Source organism: Rhinopithecus bieti, unplaced genomic scaffold (assembly GCF_001698545.2).
Source record: "Rhinopithecus bieti isolate Rb0 unplaced genomic scaffold, ASM169854v2 scaffold_3062, whole genome shotgun sequence".
NCBI classification, from domain to species: Eukaryota; Metazoa; Chordata; class Mammalia; order Primates; family Cercopithecidae; genus Rhinopithecus; species Rhinopithecus bieti.
Genome location: NW_016804432.1, coordinates 820912 through 839920, shown reverse-complemented (window position 1 = coordinate 839920; position 19009 = coordinate 820912). Strand labels below are relative to the sequence as shown.

Genomic DNA, 19009 nt, shown 5'->3' with positions numbered 1-19009 from the left:
TATAAGCCACAAAAAAAAAATCTGTATGTCCCATCTCATAAAAAGATGACAGAGATAACAAAATTAAATGTTTTAAACCACAAATAAATGGTAACTACAGAAAAAGGGAGTCATGTGAAATCATGGAGCTGAAATATTGTTCAGAGTATTTTAAAGACAACCTCTATGCTGATGTAGTAGTCCAACAGCTATACCAGTTGAATGTTAGATAGCTGTACTGCTTTTTACCCTAGATTTCGGAAATTACTTGGCCTCATTGAGTTTCTTTAGGTTGAACTGGACAATGTCTAAGATCTTTCAATGCTCTACAATTCTATGGATTTTGTAACTGCTTTTCTGTGGAATCTGATTTCAGCTGCAGATGTCTTATCCTTTTTTCTTCTATACACGTCTCTCTCTGGAAGCCTGGTGAAACCAGTAGACTTTTTGGAATGATATATACAACGAATAGGATTACAAAGGATACTAATCATACCGAAATTCAGTTTTTGAAACATGCAAAGAACAAAAGTTTGATATAATATTCTATGTGCTTCATAACACATTAAACAAGAACTAGCAGTATGCTTAATAACTACTTAAATTTCTAAGTAGCATGGCCATAATCCATATCATGAAATATCTGTAACAGACTGTCAATACTCTGATCTATTGCCTACATTCTAAAAGAAAAAAAAAAAAAAAGCTAAACTTTAGAGAATAGTAAAAATAAGGATTCAATTTTTTTCCCAAACACATCAATGGACTGATTGTTTGAATTCTATCCATGGACCTCTTGAGGGGCTCGTAGATTAAGAATCCCTGTTCTGGAGTGGTACAACAAGAAGGTTGGTGAGAGCAGTTCCTGGTGGGAACAAGTATTGTATCACTGACATTGCTTAGTATTGCCAGCATGGTGAGGATGAAAAACAGACTCACTTTGCAGTTAATTTTATTTCATTTCTAAATTCTCTATAAATTACGTACGCCCTTACTGCCTGTACCCAAGGTGGACTATTCCACTGTTTCATAACTCCAACCTTTTGGTATCCCACTATCTCTAGAAACAAGATGTATGGCTTAACAAGTGGCCTGATTAATAAGATGTTGCTCATACACAATCACAACCTATCTTACTAAACTAATCAAACAGCTACATCAACTACAATTATACATCCTAATTAGGAAGCCCACAATTCATGTATCTACTGAAAGCAAAGACTATGGCCTTCTTTTCCAGATGTCTACTTCTTCTTGAACCCTTTACAGCCTACTAACAGACTTCAACTATATATACAATTATCTTAAAGGAATCTGCTTTAAATTGCATGTATTGCTGACTCTCCTGTCTGCTTTATTTAAAAGGAAGCAAGACTTGGACTGATATAGTTTCCAGTCTTTTACAATCAGGATTGCTTTGGACTGGACTGGAGAAAGTGAATACTTTTCAGTAATGCCGCCACTACTGCCTTGTGCATGAGCAAAATGCTTACATGATAATGAAAGTCCTATTAACCACAGAAGCCAACTCCAAATTCCTTTTCAACCTAATACTTCAAATATCACTGGCAAGTGCTAAAACATGACACATAATGAAAAACTTATTAGTTTTGAATTTAATGTCATCAAATACCCCTTTCTGACTCTTAAATTTGGTTTTATTTCAAATCTTCATAGCTTCTTTTAGATAAAGACATTTCTTTTCTTTTCTTTTCTTTTTTTTTTTTTTTTTTTGAGACAGTCTCTCTCTGTCGCCCAGGCTGGAGTGCAGTGGGACAATCTCGGCTCACTGCAAGCTCCGCCTCCCAGGTTCACACCATTCTCCTGCCTCAGCCTCCCAAGTAGCTGGGACTACAGGTGCCCGCCACCACGCCTGGCTAATCTTTGTATTTTTAGTAGAGAGGGGGCTTCACTATATTGGCCAGGCTGGTCTCGAACTTTGGGAGGCCGAGGTGGGCGGATCATGACATTTCTACTTCAAGCTAACCCTTGAAACAAATTTAGATTTAACTTAAATAAGGTTCTCAAGCACTTTTCAAATTGCCATTAAAACACCCATGAAAGGATGTGGAAATACTCCTGTCTGGCTCACCTTGCATCTGTTTTTCTTAAATTATAACTATTAATACCTTCTTTCCCAATCTTTTAACTAGTTATCTGGTAACTGAATCATCATCTCAATCTGGGACCATACTTTCCCTAGTTATCAACTCATCCTATTAGAGAAAATATCTTAAAAACTTAGCTGTACTTTCCTAAATAGTTCCTCACCATGTCAATTACTCTGAAAAGGGAAGGAGGAATGTTTTAAGTGTGACCGTTCATATATAAATTTTGTCTGTCTGCCTTAGAGTAGCAAAAATGTATACTCTAAGATATTGTGGGCTAAAGAAAATGTACAAAAAGAGATAACTGCCAGCTTCAGTTTTATAGATGAGTACAGAGGTCGGCAAACTACACCCATGAGCCAAATGCAGCTGTCCACCTGCTTTAGCTGGGCTTTTACAGAAAAAGTTTGCTGACTCCTGGTTTACAGCAGGAAAAGTCAATTTTAGAACTAAAATGTCAATATTAATCTTTTCTACAAAAATAAACATTATCAATAGGAATGCATCCATGAAACAATGAAAGGAACAATAGTTTGAAAATACTATAAAAGGGTAAGCAATCTTTTCCTCAAACTTTTAATTCATTCATGCAAAAAAAAAAAAAAGTAATGAGCTAATATAAGGGCAAGTAGTGTGTAGCTCTCCAATGGAGCTATGAAGTAAAGAGGTCTCTAATTTGAGGTCTCTATCACTGAAGACTAATGTAAATTCTCAAGAGCCAGGGTTCATTAAACCATAGTTGACTTATTTTTCAATGACCATATAATGGCTTTATATACTGATTGATATCAACATGCCTGTTTTTATCTGTAATCTGTTCCTGCATCATCCTGAGCTTTGCAGGGGGAATATATGCTCCACCAGTGCGAGTAAGAAGAGGATCCAGCTCATCTTTCTTTTTTTTTGTAGCAGGTTCATCCTCAGCAGAGGAACTCTGAGTTACTGATGTTTCTGGGTTTCTCCTCCCAGGAGATGGGGATTTCCGGGACCTTTTTCGATCCATATCTCTTTCTCTTTCTCTGCGTTTTTCTCGGTCCCTGCTTCTGTAATACAAATTTTTTTTAAGAGCAGAAAAGACAATATAAAATACACTCTTAACAATTAACTGCACACAAATGAGTGAGACCATAAGTGGGTCCCACAAATTCGGGCTAGGAAAAGTGGTTTAGAATGGTGAGAAAGTGCTTCACAGAGAAAATTCAACAAACTAGGTCCTGAAGGCTTGACAGGATTCAGACTGGGGGCAAGTTGGGAGGAGGAAGGGGAGAGGAAGGATGGCATTCTGCAACGAGTAGAAGAGGGAATAACTATTGAAAGACTGAGCAGGGGTGCTAAGGTCAGAATGAGTAGCACAATCAGGAAACAAAGAATTATGTGTGATGGTAGTTGGAAAGATGAGTTAAGAGTTAGACTGAAATCTTAAAACATATGCAAAAGACTTGAAGGATTTCTACTGGAGGTGATGGGGAATCATTAAAAGTTTCTGAGTAGGAGAGTGGCTTTTATGAAAGGAGTGTTTTAAGAAGACAAATTAGCCTGTGCTGTTTATGACAAATTGTATAAAGGAGAAGAAACCAGAGTTAATCTTCAATAGTGGTTACTTTAGTTGTAAGACTGCTATAGAATATAGTATTTGAAATTGTTTATTGATAGAACTAATATTTTTATTAGAAATCTCAGAATATCGGAAGCTTCTGCTTATTTGAGACAATGTGGGGGGGAATTTTTTTCTAGCCACAATAAATCTTCCCTACCAAAGTACCTGATTATCCTTTCTTAAGCTAAGGCTTTTAAAACAATCAAGGTACAGTTCTCTGAAACCATCAAGAACTAACAGGAAAGAATGAATCTTTGCTTTTTGCCATCTTTCCCCACAACAAAGTTTATCCACTGAGCTGCGTTTTACATATATTGCCTTGGAAACTCAGACCATTCTATTCATATTTTGGGTAACCATGAGTTATATGACACAGTAAATAGAAGTAAATTTCATATTATCACTGCATTACCAGGAAACTATGGGATAGATTTTAGCTAAATCTAAGGGGTGTGTTTGAGATGGTCTTTTTAAATATATAGTAATAGAACCTACACGGAGATTGAAAAGCAGTCATCTTCCCAGGTAGCTGTGGAGCAACAGGTTTTTTCTGTTTGTTTACTTTTATTTTAAGTTCAGGGGTATAAGTGCAGATTTATTACATAGGTAAACTTGTGTCTTGTGTCATGGGGGTTGATTGTATAGATTATTTTATCACCCAAGTATTAAGCCTAGTACTCATTAGTTGTTTTTTGTGATCCTCTTCTTCTTCCCACCCTCCACCCTCCCTTCACCTTCCATAAGGCCCCAGTGTGTGTTGTTCTCCATGTGTTAATGTGTTCTCATAATTTAGCTCCCACTTATAAATGAGAACGTGTGGTATTTGGTTTTCAGTTCCTGTGTTAGTTAAGGATAATGGCCTCTAGCTCCATCCATGTCTCTGCAAAGAACATAATCTCATTCTTTTTTATGGCTGCATAGTATTCCTGTATAAGTACCATAATTCCTTTATCCAGTCTATCACTGATGGGCATTTAGGTAGATTCTATGGCTTTGCTATTGTGAATAGTGCTGTGATGAATATACACATGCATGTGTCTTTATAATATAATTATTTATATTCTTTTGGGTATATACCCAGTAATGAGATTGCTGGGTCAAGTGAACAGTTTTGAAACTGAGGTATAAGAGACTTAAATGACTCTTAGGGAGGACACACAATCTGTATATACCAAGAGTAAACAGACAGGGGAAAGAGTGATTTCAAATATAAACCTCAATTAGTCACAAAGGCAGATGCTCTAAATTCTCTGCACTAATTTGCAACTGAGTTGCTTCTTCTTGTGAATATACATGTTCCAAGAGAGTAGCTACAGCAGGGATTTCCTGACATTGGTTATGATTCTTCTGAGAAATACCAGGTAAGAGAGATAGCTGGCTGATAAAATCAGATCCTTACCATTATTGTGTTTGTAAAGTACAGAAGTAACAAAATATTCTAAGAGTCTAAACAGAAACATTTTTGGACTGTTAGCCTTTATGTTCTGCATAATACCTAGCCTGTTGACTTCACAGTGTGACTGTGTGGATAACATGAGACTTCATTTTCGTATACTAGACCTAACATAGAGTTATACTGAAGTAGTACAGTCAGGGATTGTGAAAAAGACATGGGCTTTGGAGCTAGAACTGAGTTCAAATTCCAGTTTCAACATCTACCAGATGTTTAAACACAACCTCAGGTAAGCTACTTAATAAACTCAAAGCCATTTCCTTATTTGTAAATTGGAAAAAATAGTATCTAGTTTCTAAGAGTTTTAACAGTATTTTTGGGAAAATATGCAAAAAGCTTAGCTTATGAATTATGGTTATAGTAGTTGTTTTCATTAAGGTGACAGTAGACAAGCCTGGATTTTGAAGGTTAATATAATCTGACATTATAGGATTAGGTATATACTAGAAAGTGATGAGAAGGAAATTTTTGGCTGTAGATATCAAAGAATGTGCTTAGCTCCAAACTTCAAACTGCAGAGGAATTTGGTCAAAATTCCTGTGGGGGATATAATACTGGTGGTAAAGGGGTGGATAATATCTGAGAAACATCAAAACAGATATAGATCTTAGTGAACAATAAAATATGAGAGTCAAGTTTTGGAAACTAGATGACTAATAAGGGAATACAGGAAAATCAGGAGGAAGCTGGTTTTATGAAAACAACGACAAAGGCAGAAAGTTGTCTTCGAAGGGATAATGAAAATGGTTGTTAGAGAGACAAATCATAGTTCCTTTATAAAATACTAAAATAATGTTAGTTTTGCAAGATTAATTAGAAATACATTCAGAATCGACCACGTTCAACAATAGTTCACCTGAACTCTTCCACTGTTTTCTATATAAAGTCCCACCGGTTCACCGCTTATCACTACTCAAACTGATATGCTCAAGAAACTAATATTTTAAATAAGTTATAATTTTCTTAGTATCTACTATGTTCAGACATGGTAGTAGGACAGATATGATTTTTAAATCTAAACAACCAGACAAGATGCATGTTATCATCATCTTATAGATGAGGAAACTGAGGCTCAGAAGAAATCTGTTAAGAAATTTCACCAAATTTCCATAACTAGTAACTAAAACTTGAACTCTAATCTGCATATACATGGAAACTATTCTCTTTCTACTATGCAACACTGCCTCATTAAAAAGTCTAAAATATAGACATTCCAAAGTCAATTTCAAATGACCTGGAAATTGTCTGCATCACTACTCCTCTCCTAAGCAAAGATACATGCAAGTTAAGGGAATACTACCCATATAGTGACTTCTGTTTTAAGTACTTGAGAGTATGTCCATCTGCAGAATTCTAGTTGACATCTCTTCCCTATATTGAGCATCTGAAGTATCTGTCCCACTACTTTCTTTGAGACTACCATTACTTTTACCTGGAGAGTCTCTCCCCACATGTACTAAGTAACTTTTAATTCCATTATACTTTCTCCTGAGCAAACACAGAGGCCCTTTAGTGAAGTTTTAAAGGGAATGTTTAAAACGTCGACATCTTTCTGACACAGTAGTCACCCCTTACCTGTGGTTTCACTTTCCAAGGCTTCGGCTACCAGTGGTTAACCAACAGTCTAAAAATAAGTGACTACAGTACAATAAGATATTTTGAGAGAGGGAGACCACATTCACATAATTTTTATTAGAGTATATTCTTATAACTGTTCTATTTTAGTATTAGTTACTGTTGTTAATCTTTCACTACGCCTAATTTATAAATTAAACTTTATCATAAGTATGTATGTATTGGAAAAAACATAGTATATGTATGGTTCAGGTATTATCCGCAGTTTCAGGCATCCACTGGCATCCTGGAACACATTCCCCATGGATAAGTGGGGACCAATGTATTCTCATTGTAAAAACTATTACTAATTTCTACAAGAGAGAAAAAGAATTGAAAATAAATACAAATCAATAACAAGGGGTTATAATACTCTGCCAAGTTTTCAATGAAATGTGAATGGCACTTAATGTCTGACCCTTCTTAAATATTACCCCTAAGAGTTTCCAAACACTCTCATTCCAATGTTTCTTGCTATCTGCCTTCCATTCAGTTCCCTTGCCCATTTCTCAACCAAGTAAATCTTGTAAGTCTTGTTAGCCAGAGGAACAGGTGGGTAACCAAGTTCTCTAAAGCTCAAGAAAGAATCCTTTACATGTAGAAAAGAACTACAAATTAGAAACTTTAGTCTCAATGTCCCTCTGCCATTATGCAGGAAAGTAACTTTAGACCACTCTATATCATAGAATATCAATTTCTTTCATTTAGTAAAAAATCTCAAAAAATCACATAAGCTAACCCCTCTTGCAGTGCAATATAATGAATGAGCTTGGGCTTTAGATTCAGACAGACTTGAGCTTGCCATTATTATGTTTCACAACATGAACAAATTACTAAACTTCTCTAGGCCTCAGTTTCTTCAGCTGTAAAGCAGACATAATAGTATCTACTTCACGTATTTGCTGCAATAACAAGTTAATTCACATGAAGCCCTTATTAGAAAGCCTGGCACCTAAGAACATCCAATTAATATTGGCCTCTATTATTTTTGGTTTTATTATAAATATAGCATAAAGAAAGTTTAAACAAATATAATTTTCTACAAGTTAGACATTCAGAACACTAACCGTGACTCCATGCTACTATCGTAAGAATGTCCTCTTCTTGAATGCTCATAGTCTGATCTGCTGTAATCAAAGTAATCTCTATCCCGGGGAGATCTTTCTTGTTCTGCATATCTAACATAAAATAAGAAAACCAAGTTGCAAATTAAAAACAACTATGTTATAAATATTTCGGAAAGTCATATATTGGTAAGGGCAAAGCAACTCTCTGACTGAACAACATCTTGTCAAACTGTTCTTAACAGCTCCTTTTGCTAACACCCATTCATTCCATCAGAATTACAAAAGCTTTCAGTTTGTACACAGCAGAACAACTCCTAGGATTCACTTAACCAAACTTATTTGTTTAGTGAATTATCCTGATTCACTTTGTTCTTAGTAGGAGACATATCTGGATATCATATATAGTTAGCATGAAAAAGACTATCCAAAAATGGCTGCTTTTGCTTAGTTGGCTTGTTTATCAAAACACTGAATGTATGAGACCAATGTCACTGGTTGGCCTCCATAAGGATCAGTTTAATTCCACACCAAAAGACCATATTCATCACCTGTTAATTTTAAAATGCATTATTGGATAGCAATGAGAATGGATTAAAATTATTAGCAAACGAGGATGGATAGCATCAGATCTATTATTTGAATCTTAAAAGTCAATAAAATCAGAGAACCTTAAGAGAAGTTAAATATATACATAATAGATATACAGTAACATAATCCATATTTTATATACACATCTACAATTAAGTTATACACACATATAACTGTGTATGTGTCTGTGTGTAAAGAGTTATTATTATTATTTTTTTAAATATATAGGGAGTAGGCAGTTGGTGAAAGGTAGTAAGTAATCATGAATCAGGACAATTAACTTGATGCTCACTTTAGAGATATTTAGCAGAGTAGAATAACAAAGTACATATGGAGTAAGGAAGCTTAGACAACTGAAAGAAAGTCTGAAGGGTGCTTCTTCCTTCATAAATTATTTTTAATGGGCATAAAAAATTACTTTTACAGTCATTATTTTTAATAGACCATATGCTTAATGGTCTTTCAATGATCATAAATGAGATAATTGTAGTGCTAATATGAATTCATAATGCACATTAATGGTAACATTTTTGGATCGCTGATCTTAACATAATTATAATATGATATAATCCAGCGGTCCCAAACCTTTTTGGCACCAGGGACCAGTTCTGTGGAAGACAATTTTTCCACAGATGGTGGGGGGTGAGGGGATGGTTTCAGGATAAAACTGCTCCACCTCAGATCATCAGGCATTAGATTCTAATAAGGAACACACAACCCAGACCCCTCACACGCGCAGTTCACAATAGGGTTTGTGCTCCTATGAGAATGGAATGCCACAGGTGAATGCTGGCCTGCTGCTCACCTCCTGCTGTGTGGCCTGGTCCACGGCTCTGGGGGTTGGGGACCCCGATATAATCTATATAAAAACATTTTAAAGACAATACAGAGCTATGTACATGTAAGGGATAATACTAACAGTAGCAAAAGCAGCACTTCTAAATAGTGTAATTTCAACTCAGATTTCCATTTTACACTTTCATTCCATTAGTATTTGAAACATTAAAAATTACTCCCTTTCACATAAAAATTACATAATATCTGGAATTATTTACTAGAAACTCCTAGAAGAGTCATTTAAGGATGATTTCTCCTACAGCCCATTCAAGTAATATTGGCTATAAAACCATTAAAAAGAAGTTATCCACCCTAAAATCAGAAATCTAAGAGCTAAATTATTACATAAACCTTACTATAAAAATTTACATTGCGGCCAAGGCGGGCGTATCACAAGGTCAGGAGATGGAGACCAGCCTGGCTAACATGGTGAAACCCGTCTCTACTAAAAAAAAGTACAAAAAATTAGCTGGGCCTGGAGGCGGGCACCTGTAGTCCCAACTACTTGGGAGGCTGAGGCAGGAGAATGGCGTGAACCCGGGAGGCGGAGCTTGCAGTGAGCAGAGACTGTGCACCACTGCACTCCAGCCTGGGCAGCACAGTGAGACTCCGTCTCAAAATAAAAAAAATTTACATTGCATTCAGAGCACATTAAACTATTTACCTGTCTTCTGGAGAGGAGTTCCTCTGATATGAATTAAGGTTTTCCCTTCTGTCATGACCAGAAGAAGGCTTTAAAAGAGGAAAAAAAGGAGAAAACATTTCAAAAGTTATTTATGTTAAAAAACATAGACTGAAATACATGGCTTAGAAAGTTGGAAGTACTTTAGAAATTGTATCAAAACATTTTTTAAATCATTAAAAATAATTCATGTAACCTAAACAATCTATAAAACAAAATTTTCAGACCATCCTGGATGGGCCTGTCTGTGGCAGGCACCTGTTTTCATTATGGACCAAATACTTCTTTTTTTTTTCCTATTTACTTTTATTTTTTATTTCTTTTTATTTTATTTTTTATTTCAATAGTTTTATGGGGAACAGGTGGTGTTTCATTACGTGGTTAAGTTCTTTAGTGGTGATTTCTGAGACTGTGCTGCACCCATCACATGAATAATGTACACTGTACCCCAATGTGTAGCCTTTTATCCCTAACTGCCACTGCTACCCTCCCCAACCCTTTCCACGGAGTCCCTAAAATTAATTGTATCATTCTTATGCCTTTGCAGGACCAAATACTTCTTTCTAGCCAAAACAATTCAAGGTAGAAAAAGATAATTCTCAAATTTTCGATGACACCTAGTTTATATTTTACTTCTATGTAGTAAGTTGTAATTATTATTATTATTATTATTTTTTGAGACAGGGTCTCGCTCTGTTGCCCAGGCTGGAGTGCAGTGGCACAATACGGCTCACTGCAGACTCAACCACCCAGGCTCAAGTGATCCTCTTGCCTCAGCCACGATATTGTACTTACCTCCTATCTCCGTTGGCTTATGAAAACCACAACTTCAGTACCAGGTAAAACAGCGGCAAGAAACTGACTCTAACATGTTTATAGAAGTTCATTTTTGGCCGGGCGCAGTGGCTCATGCCTGTAATCCCAGCACTTTGGGAGGCCGAGGTGGGCGGATCATGAGGTCAGGAGATCGAGACCATCCTGGCTAACACGGTGAAATACCACCTCTACTAAAAAATACAAAAAATTAGCCGGACGTGGTGGCGGGCGCCTATAGTCCCAGCTACTCAGGAGGTTGAGGCAGGAAAATGGCGTGAACCCAGGAGGCAGAGCTTGTAGTGAGCCGAGATCGCACCACTGCACTCCAGCCTGAGCAACAGAGTGAGACAGCGAGGCTCTGTCTCTTCAAAAAATAAAAATAAAATAAAAAATTTAAAAAAATTCGTTTTTGTTTTCAACAAACATCAATCGAGTGTCTGATATGTATTATACTATGGTAGGTTCTAGGGAATCGAACAACATTACTTTAGGGTATAAGTACTATTCCAAATCTTTTGAAAAAAGATTTGTATCTCCTATCTCCTATCAATATACAAATAAGTAACTTCATGTAACATGAGATTGACATGAGACAGACAGTCCAGTTTGAGACTATATCCTAATTTAAAAAATCCAAATACATTAAGGAACCAAAATGTTTACCTCTGTATATAGGTAAAAATTTTTATATAACTGGTCAACATTCAAATATTGACAAGCCTTTATTTAAGAATTAAAATAATTTTAATTAACCATACTGTAAAGAAAAATAGCATTTAACATACCTTAATCTTGAAATCTAAGATAAACTAAATCAAACAATGAGTAACTGTTCTGCAAACTTACATGCTTGCCTCCTCAATGAAGAAAGGATATATTTTAAAATAGAAAATTATTCTGAGTAGAAATATAAGATCCAACTTCCTCTGATTTTATGACTATCTAATTAACAGCAGTTTGAGTCTAACATAATCACAAGTACAATGCAAAATAGTCTCATTAACTATTGAATTTTTTGAATAGTATCCACTAACTAATCTATATAGGTGAATAAGCATGTAATCAAAATTGATGATTTAAAGTAACCATAGTTTAGCTGTGACTCTGCACTAAATTCAACCATTTTAAAATTCTGTGTCTAATATAAGAAAGTTTTAAAACTTACTTCACTTAGCAACACCGTGAAATAGAATTGTTCAATATATATGACATGGGTTTCCATAAAACTTCACATAAAGCTCTTAGGTCAAATAAAGAGCATGAGATTCATTAAATTCAATGGTAACATAAAATACAATATTGATACTGATCATTTATTACAAAACATAGTCCTTCCTGTGTAGACATTCTGAAGGTTACAATAGATAAGAAAGGCCAAGGAGCTTATGGTCTTGTAGGAGACAGAGAGGCTTATAAAAATTTCCATAATTAAACACATTAGATTATATGTTCCCCAGAATGAGAGTGAGTGAGACAGAGAGACAGAGACAGAGAGAGAGAGAGGCAGAAGAAGAAGAAGGCGGGGGGTGGCGGGGAGAGAAGGGGAGAAGACAGAGAACAATAAAACTGCATTACCTCCTTTTCTTTTACAAGGCAAAAAAATTATTTTGATTACATTAAGGAGAAGGCCCCAATTCTGTGCTAATGATTTTTAACACATCTCCGTAACATCTGCTGTGAGCAAGAGGAAGAGACCAAAAATATTGAAGTTGTGAAGAAGAAGGATTTCATAAATTTGATCAAGTAACAAATGACTGGCACACATACTAAGTGCTAAAAGGAGATCTTGAGTAGGAAACAATCACTGTAGCATAGAGTGCTAAGGGATGAAAGTGGGAAAACCGGGACTTGAATTTGGCTTTGGTAGATGAATAGGATTTCACCAAGTTAAAAATCACTTTTGGGTATGAATTAAATATTAAGAACTTGAATTTCCCATTTCTTTTATCACAGAGTTTAGATTGTAAGTCAGTGCAGTAGTTGAAAATACTACACAGTCAGAATTACCTTTAAAATTTTTATAAATTGTTCATGAAGCAAAACAAATATGATGACATCATGCAGTAACTCATAGTCTCCAACAACGGAGAGAGAGCAGTATGAGGAGACAAGGGGAACAAGAAGACTGAGTCCAGTGGCTTTCAGGATCCATTAGACTTTAAGAGAAGGAGCGAGGAGGGGCTGGAAGAGGTAGGGAGCTTGCTAAGGAAGCTATAGTAAGGTTCAAGGGAAAAACAGGGGATTCTCAGTTGAAGCCTTATGAACCTAACAGGTGAGTCCTCCTAATATCAAAGGAAGAGCTGAGCTTCACCTAAAGAAAGAATGAGCATCAACCCAGCTAGTGGACCCATTGTGGCTAACACAAAGGAGAGAAATGGAAGCAGACCAAAGAGAGCTGGCTGGGAGAACCAAGCCACTAAGTGTCAAGGGCATGCTAAATGAAGTCACCCACTCATAGGCTGGGGGAGAAAATGCCACAGGAGACCCATCTGGGCCGCAAGAGGGAAGCGTGGAGAAGCAGAGGCTAAGAGGAACCAAAAGAGGAGTCTGAGAAAGGCTAAACATTTCTCCCTTTGAGTAAAAGGCATTAGTGTAAAGATCTGAGTGCTCTTGTCTAACATGGCTCTGTCAAGAGCCAGTTCTGCACAAGGTCTCCTTTCTTTACGTACCCAGCCCCTAACACAGAATCTGTCACCTACTAGGTCCTCAATAAATTAACTGTTTAAGTAACAATGGACCAATGAGTACAAGCCCCAAAAAGGCCGATTTCAGAACAATATACAAGGGTTACTGACAGATGGAACTACCTTAGGAAACTGTGAGCCCCATGCCAAAAGAGATATGCAAGCAAAGGCTGGATGTCTACCTAGCAGGGAGGTGGGTGAGTGTCTTCTCACACTTGACAGAGGTTGGAAAAGATTGCAGCAGAGGTTGCCGTACTCTACAAGTCTATCAGTTCAGCTTAATAAGCACCTACTACAGGGCCTACTGTCAAGGAGCTTGCAATCTATTGCTTCTCATTAAAGAAGGAACTTTAGGTGTGCACAGCTGTAAGAGGAGAGGAAGGGAGGAGTGCCTACATTTATAACCAAATAAAAATACAGTTCCCCCTTTACTGACTCCACGGCCCAAAAAGTGATGTCCTGGTTTTAAATCCATGCAGCTGGAAAGAGAAGGAAGTTGAGTAGTTTGCTCTCCTGCCAAGGCCACTCACAGGCAGAACAGTTTTGAAAGCAGATGGAATTACTGGTCCCTATTACTGCCCTGACCTCATCTCCTACAATTCTCCCCTTCTGATACCTGCTCCACTCTAGATTCTTTGTCTTTGCTGTTCCTTTTGCCAGGCACACTCTTTCCCCCAGATATCGGCATAGTTAACTCTCACATTTTCAAGTCTCTGCTCAAATGGCTATCTTTTCAATGGGCCCTACTCACTCCTCTATTAAAAACTGCAGCCCCTCAATGTTGAATCCCCCTACCCTATTCTACTTCTTTTCTCCATAGGACAATTCTATTACTTAACATTCTAACATACTATATAACTTACCAAGTTTATAATTTATTTTGTCTCCTCCCTACAACAACTATAATGTAAACTCCACGAAAACAAGTGTTTGTTTTATTCACTATTTTGTTCAAAGTTCTTAGAACAATCACTATAACATATAACAGTCAATATAACATATAACACATATAACACTATTTTGTTCAAAGTTCTTAGAACAATCACTAGAACTCAATATGCATTTGTTAAATAAATGAACACACACTGTCTAAAGTACAGCACAGAATAAGAGACCATCTATTCATAAGAAATACGCAAAAAGAGGCTCACATTGTAAACAGATACGCAGGAATTTCCCCGCACTGTTTGTCACTTATTTTTCTTTTACATGTGATCACTCACATCATATATGCAGGCCCTGATGCATGCATCCATGTGTACACACACACATGCACGCACACACATGTACACACACTCCTGTATGTTCTCTCAACTGCCCTCATGCGCTCTAATACTTACACAGAGCTAAGTATCTGCATTTAAAATTGTTTAAGTTAGATGGATGTATTAGGTTGGTGCAAAAGTAATTGTAGTTTTAAAACTGCAAAAACTGCAATTGCTTTTGCATCAATCTAAGTGCCACTCTACTGTCTGGCTCTAATGTCCTAATTACATAAATGCATTTATTTTTAAATAATAGGTAATTGACTATAAGTTTACATCCTCTGTTTTAAGTTTCAAACACTTACTTTTATCTGTGCCACACTGCTTTTCATGTTCTGTTGCCAGTTGGTCCAATAAATCAAAGACTCCTCAAACTGGTCCAAAGAACAAGTACTCAATGCTCTGAATTCCTTGATAGTTTGCTTTTTCTGTCTGCAAACATCACCTACAAAATATACCAAAGAAAGCTTTGTTAACACTAATAAAGTGTGTAAAATGATGATCTTTTTTCTACACAATGGACATTTGACCACCTTATTTTTCTAAATCCATAAAACAAATATAATAACTAAATAATTTAAAAATCCTTAAGTAGTTACGCATAATAACGTATACCTAACATAAAAGTAGAAAAAAAATCCATGAACAAGAGAGCAAATAGGTTTTATTCTAAGGACCAACGGGAACAAAAGTTAATTTAAAAGAGATGTCCTATAACTGTATTAAAAATGTTCTCACAGTGAGGGAGATACATACCTACATCATAACATAGCAGTGTGGTATTATTTTTAAAAAAACTGAGGAAACAATGACAGAAGAGAAACTCTTTTATAAACTGAGTATAAAAATCCAATGTTTCTATATAGACAAAGAATGAAACACCCAATATCCTTGAAATAATGATCATTAAGAAATAAATACAATCCACATAGAAATTTAAGGTGCTAAACTACAATAATTATGTCTCAATGTGATCCATTAATGGCACAAAGCTTCAGATATATGCACATAGGAGAACTAAGTATTTGGCTCAGAATAAACCTAGTCATCAGCATTAAATCTAAAATCTTCAGATGTCTTTTAATATTCTAAGTAAATTTTAGTAATTTTGTGTAAGATGCTAAATTGACACTTACGTTCACAAAAAACTTGCATTCAAATATTTTATTGGAAGTACATATCTAAATGGTTTATAGCATAAGGCAACGAAATCCCAAAAATAAAATAGAAAACAAAATAAAAGGATTAAAAGATACAGAGAATGCAGAGAAAGCAATGTGCTTAGTACCAAAATAACTGAATACAACTGGAAAAAAATTAATTTCAGTGTCAGAAAGGGTATAACAGATTATCTGGTCCAATTCCTTCTTTTAAAAGAGAACACTGAAAGTCAGATAAGCCATTTCAATTATAATTATGATAACTAAATTATAATACCAGTTAGACTTACAACTAGAAACCTACAATAAGGACACCCTGTTAAGTATTCCTTTCACCAGCACACACATACAAATAGTCTTGATATTATAAAGTGATACAGAGCTGCTATGATTTAATGCAGATGGGGATGTATACAAATTACTAAGTCAAGAAATGTTTCTATTACCATGGTTGGCATGGTGTCACGGTTAGTAAAGGCAAACATATCAATCTATAAAATATAACTGCAATCTAAAGCACATCACTGCTTATGTATGAGGCCTATAGTTAAATAGACAAATGTGAGTAACTTTACATAATATGCTTATTAATAGGCTATTTCTTCAATTAGTTGCAGTTGTTTAGAAAGCTCAACCTTGTTTTTGGCTGGCAAGTTGTACCCAAATCTTTTCTTTATGTATCTTTTTAAAGTTTATCAGCACTTTGGGAGGCCAAGGTGGGTGGATCACGAGGTCAGGAGATCGACACCATCCTGGGTAACATGGTGAAACCCCATCTCTACTAAAAAAAATACAAAAAATTAGCCAGGCTTAGTGGCGGGCGTCTGTCATCCCAGCTACTCAGGAGGCTGAGGCAGGAGAATGGCGTGAACCCGGGAGGCGGAGCTTGCACTGAGCCGAGATTGCGCCACTGCACTCCAGCCTGGGTGACAGAGCGAGACTCCGTCTCAAAAAAAAAAAAAAACAACAACAACAACAACAAAAGATTACTCTGGGTCCTAAATCCTAATGCCCACAGACTAGCCTATCTAGGACCTTATCATGCCCACAACTATGACATTATTGTTTGAACTTAGTTTCAGAGTAACTTTTCCTACTGGATGCTATACCTTAGATAAATAATTGAGAAAATCCAGAATAAGTTATGTAAAACATTTCATAAAATCAGACTCTGTGACAGTAGCAGAGAGGAGAGGCATGCCCCTCTAACTTTAACCGTCTATTCTGATACCATGCAAGAATTACTACCTTAATAAGCCTACGTTATGAAAAGTCAAATAAACAATATGCTTCAAAGGGGAAAGAGAGGTTCGAGACTAGAAAGTTTCATACATAGAAAAATTACACTATTTTCCTCTAAGAACTTAAATAATGAGAGTGTATTGATTTCCAGGGCCACACTGGGTAGTTTATGTGGCACTTCTGAACAAGTTTTTTAAAACGGTAACTGAACTTCCACTTCTGAAATGGCTAGGAAGTTCCTACTGAAGCCAATCCTTTCACTGATAACAACCATAAACTCCTGACAAAACATACAACATCCACCTGAAGGCATTGGAGAATGAACAAAAGCAGGCTCAGTCTAGAGGACAGCTGCCCTGAGAAAGGAGCAACATGAGTGAGTTATCCCATTTAATATAGCTTCAGTCTGAGGGCAAGCTGCAGTCTGTACCACGCAAAGGTGGCTAAAACTGATGAAAAGCTGCAGCCATTCTCATTTGAAGAACAAGTGGACAGAGTCTGAGACAACCACAGCTGCTGGAAACTGAGGGGGGAATCCAGGAGGGGAGAGAGTCAGTGGAGGGGAACCCCATATGCTGGGTATAAATTGTTCCCACATCTCTATCTCTGAATCAACACATGTACAAGACAGATTCCTGCCAAGAACTGAACTAAGATTTGAACTGTTGCTAAAGAGACTAGAGTTTGCAATTTAAGTCCAACCAAGTTAACTCCCTAAAAAGTTACCACTCCTTAGAGGAATGTAAGGAAACCAGAGTCTCTATAACATAAAAATAACAATATTCAGGAGACAATTTAAAATAACATTTAAAAAATGTGGCCCAATCTTAAGGGAAAAGACAATCAAAACAGATCAATGCTGAGATGACCCAGATCCTGGAATTAGTATACCAGGTTTTTAAACCATGGTTTTTAAAACATATGGAACGATGCAAAGAAAAATATGCCTGGGAAATTTCAGCCAAGAGAAATGATAAAATAGAACCAAACAAATTCTAAAACTGAAAAATACATGAAATAAAAAATTCACTGAATACACTTACCAGAATGGTTAATAGTTAAAGCCAAAGATAAAGAGAAAAATCTTGAGAGCAGAAAAGAAAAAAACAACATATTATATACAAGGAAATAACAATTCAAATTACTGCTGACTTCTCATCAGAAACTAAACAGACCATATTCTCACTTATATGAAGCTAAAAACTTACTGGATCTCATGAAGATAAAGTAGACTGGTGGTTATCAGAGGCCAGAAAGGGGAGTGGGGCGTGGAGGATGAAGGAAATAAAAGGAGTATAAATGTATTTATTACCACTGAACTGTACACTTAAACACAGTAAAGATGGTAAATTACATCTCTATATATTTTTATATTAAAACATTTGAAAAAGAAACGAGACTTGAAAATAGTGAAACAATTTTAAAAGTGTTAAAAGATAAAAAACAGTTAACCTGGAATTCCCGAAAAAGCACTCTTTAAAGGAAGACAAAATGAACACATTTACTGATTAAACAAAAAACAACAACTACAAAGGATGCAAATTCATCCTTTTTTATGGCTGCATAATATTCCATGGTGTATATGTGCCACATTTTCTTAATCCAGTCTGTCACTGATGGATATTTGGGTTGATTCCAAGTCTTTGCTATTGTGAATAGTGCCGCAATAAACATACGTGTGCATGTGTCTTTATAGCAGCATGATTTATAATCCTTTGGGTATATCCCCAGTAGTGGGATGGCTGGGTCATATGGTATTTCTAGTTCTAGATCCTTGAGGAATTGCCATACTGTTTTCCATAATGGTTGAACTAGTTTACAGTCCCACCAGCAGTGTAAAATTGTTCCTATTTCTCCACATCCTCTCCAGCACCTGTTGTTTCCTGACTTTTTAATGATTGCCATTCTAACTGGTGT

The 19009-nt window shown here is 36.2% G+C and overlaps 1 protein-coding gene across 1 annotated transcript in view; it reads right to left on the bottom strand.

Moving 5' to 3' along the window:
• Window positions 1-19009, bottom strand: part of CWC22 (CWC22 spliceosome associated protein) — a 56460-nt gene that overhangs the window by 34187 nt on the left and 3264 nt on the right. The window contains 4 exon segments of the mRNA XM_017868261.1: window positions 2885-3130; window positions 7819-7929; window positions 9908-9975; window positions 14996-15135. Of these exon segments, the coding sequence (XP_017723750.1) occupies window positions 2885-3130; window positions 7819-7929; window positions 9908-9975; window positions 14996-15022 (452 nt within the window). The 5' untranslated portion in view covers window positions 15023-15135.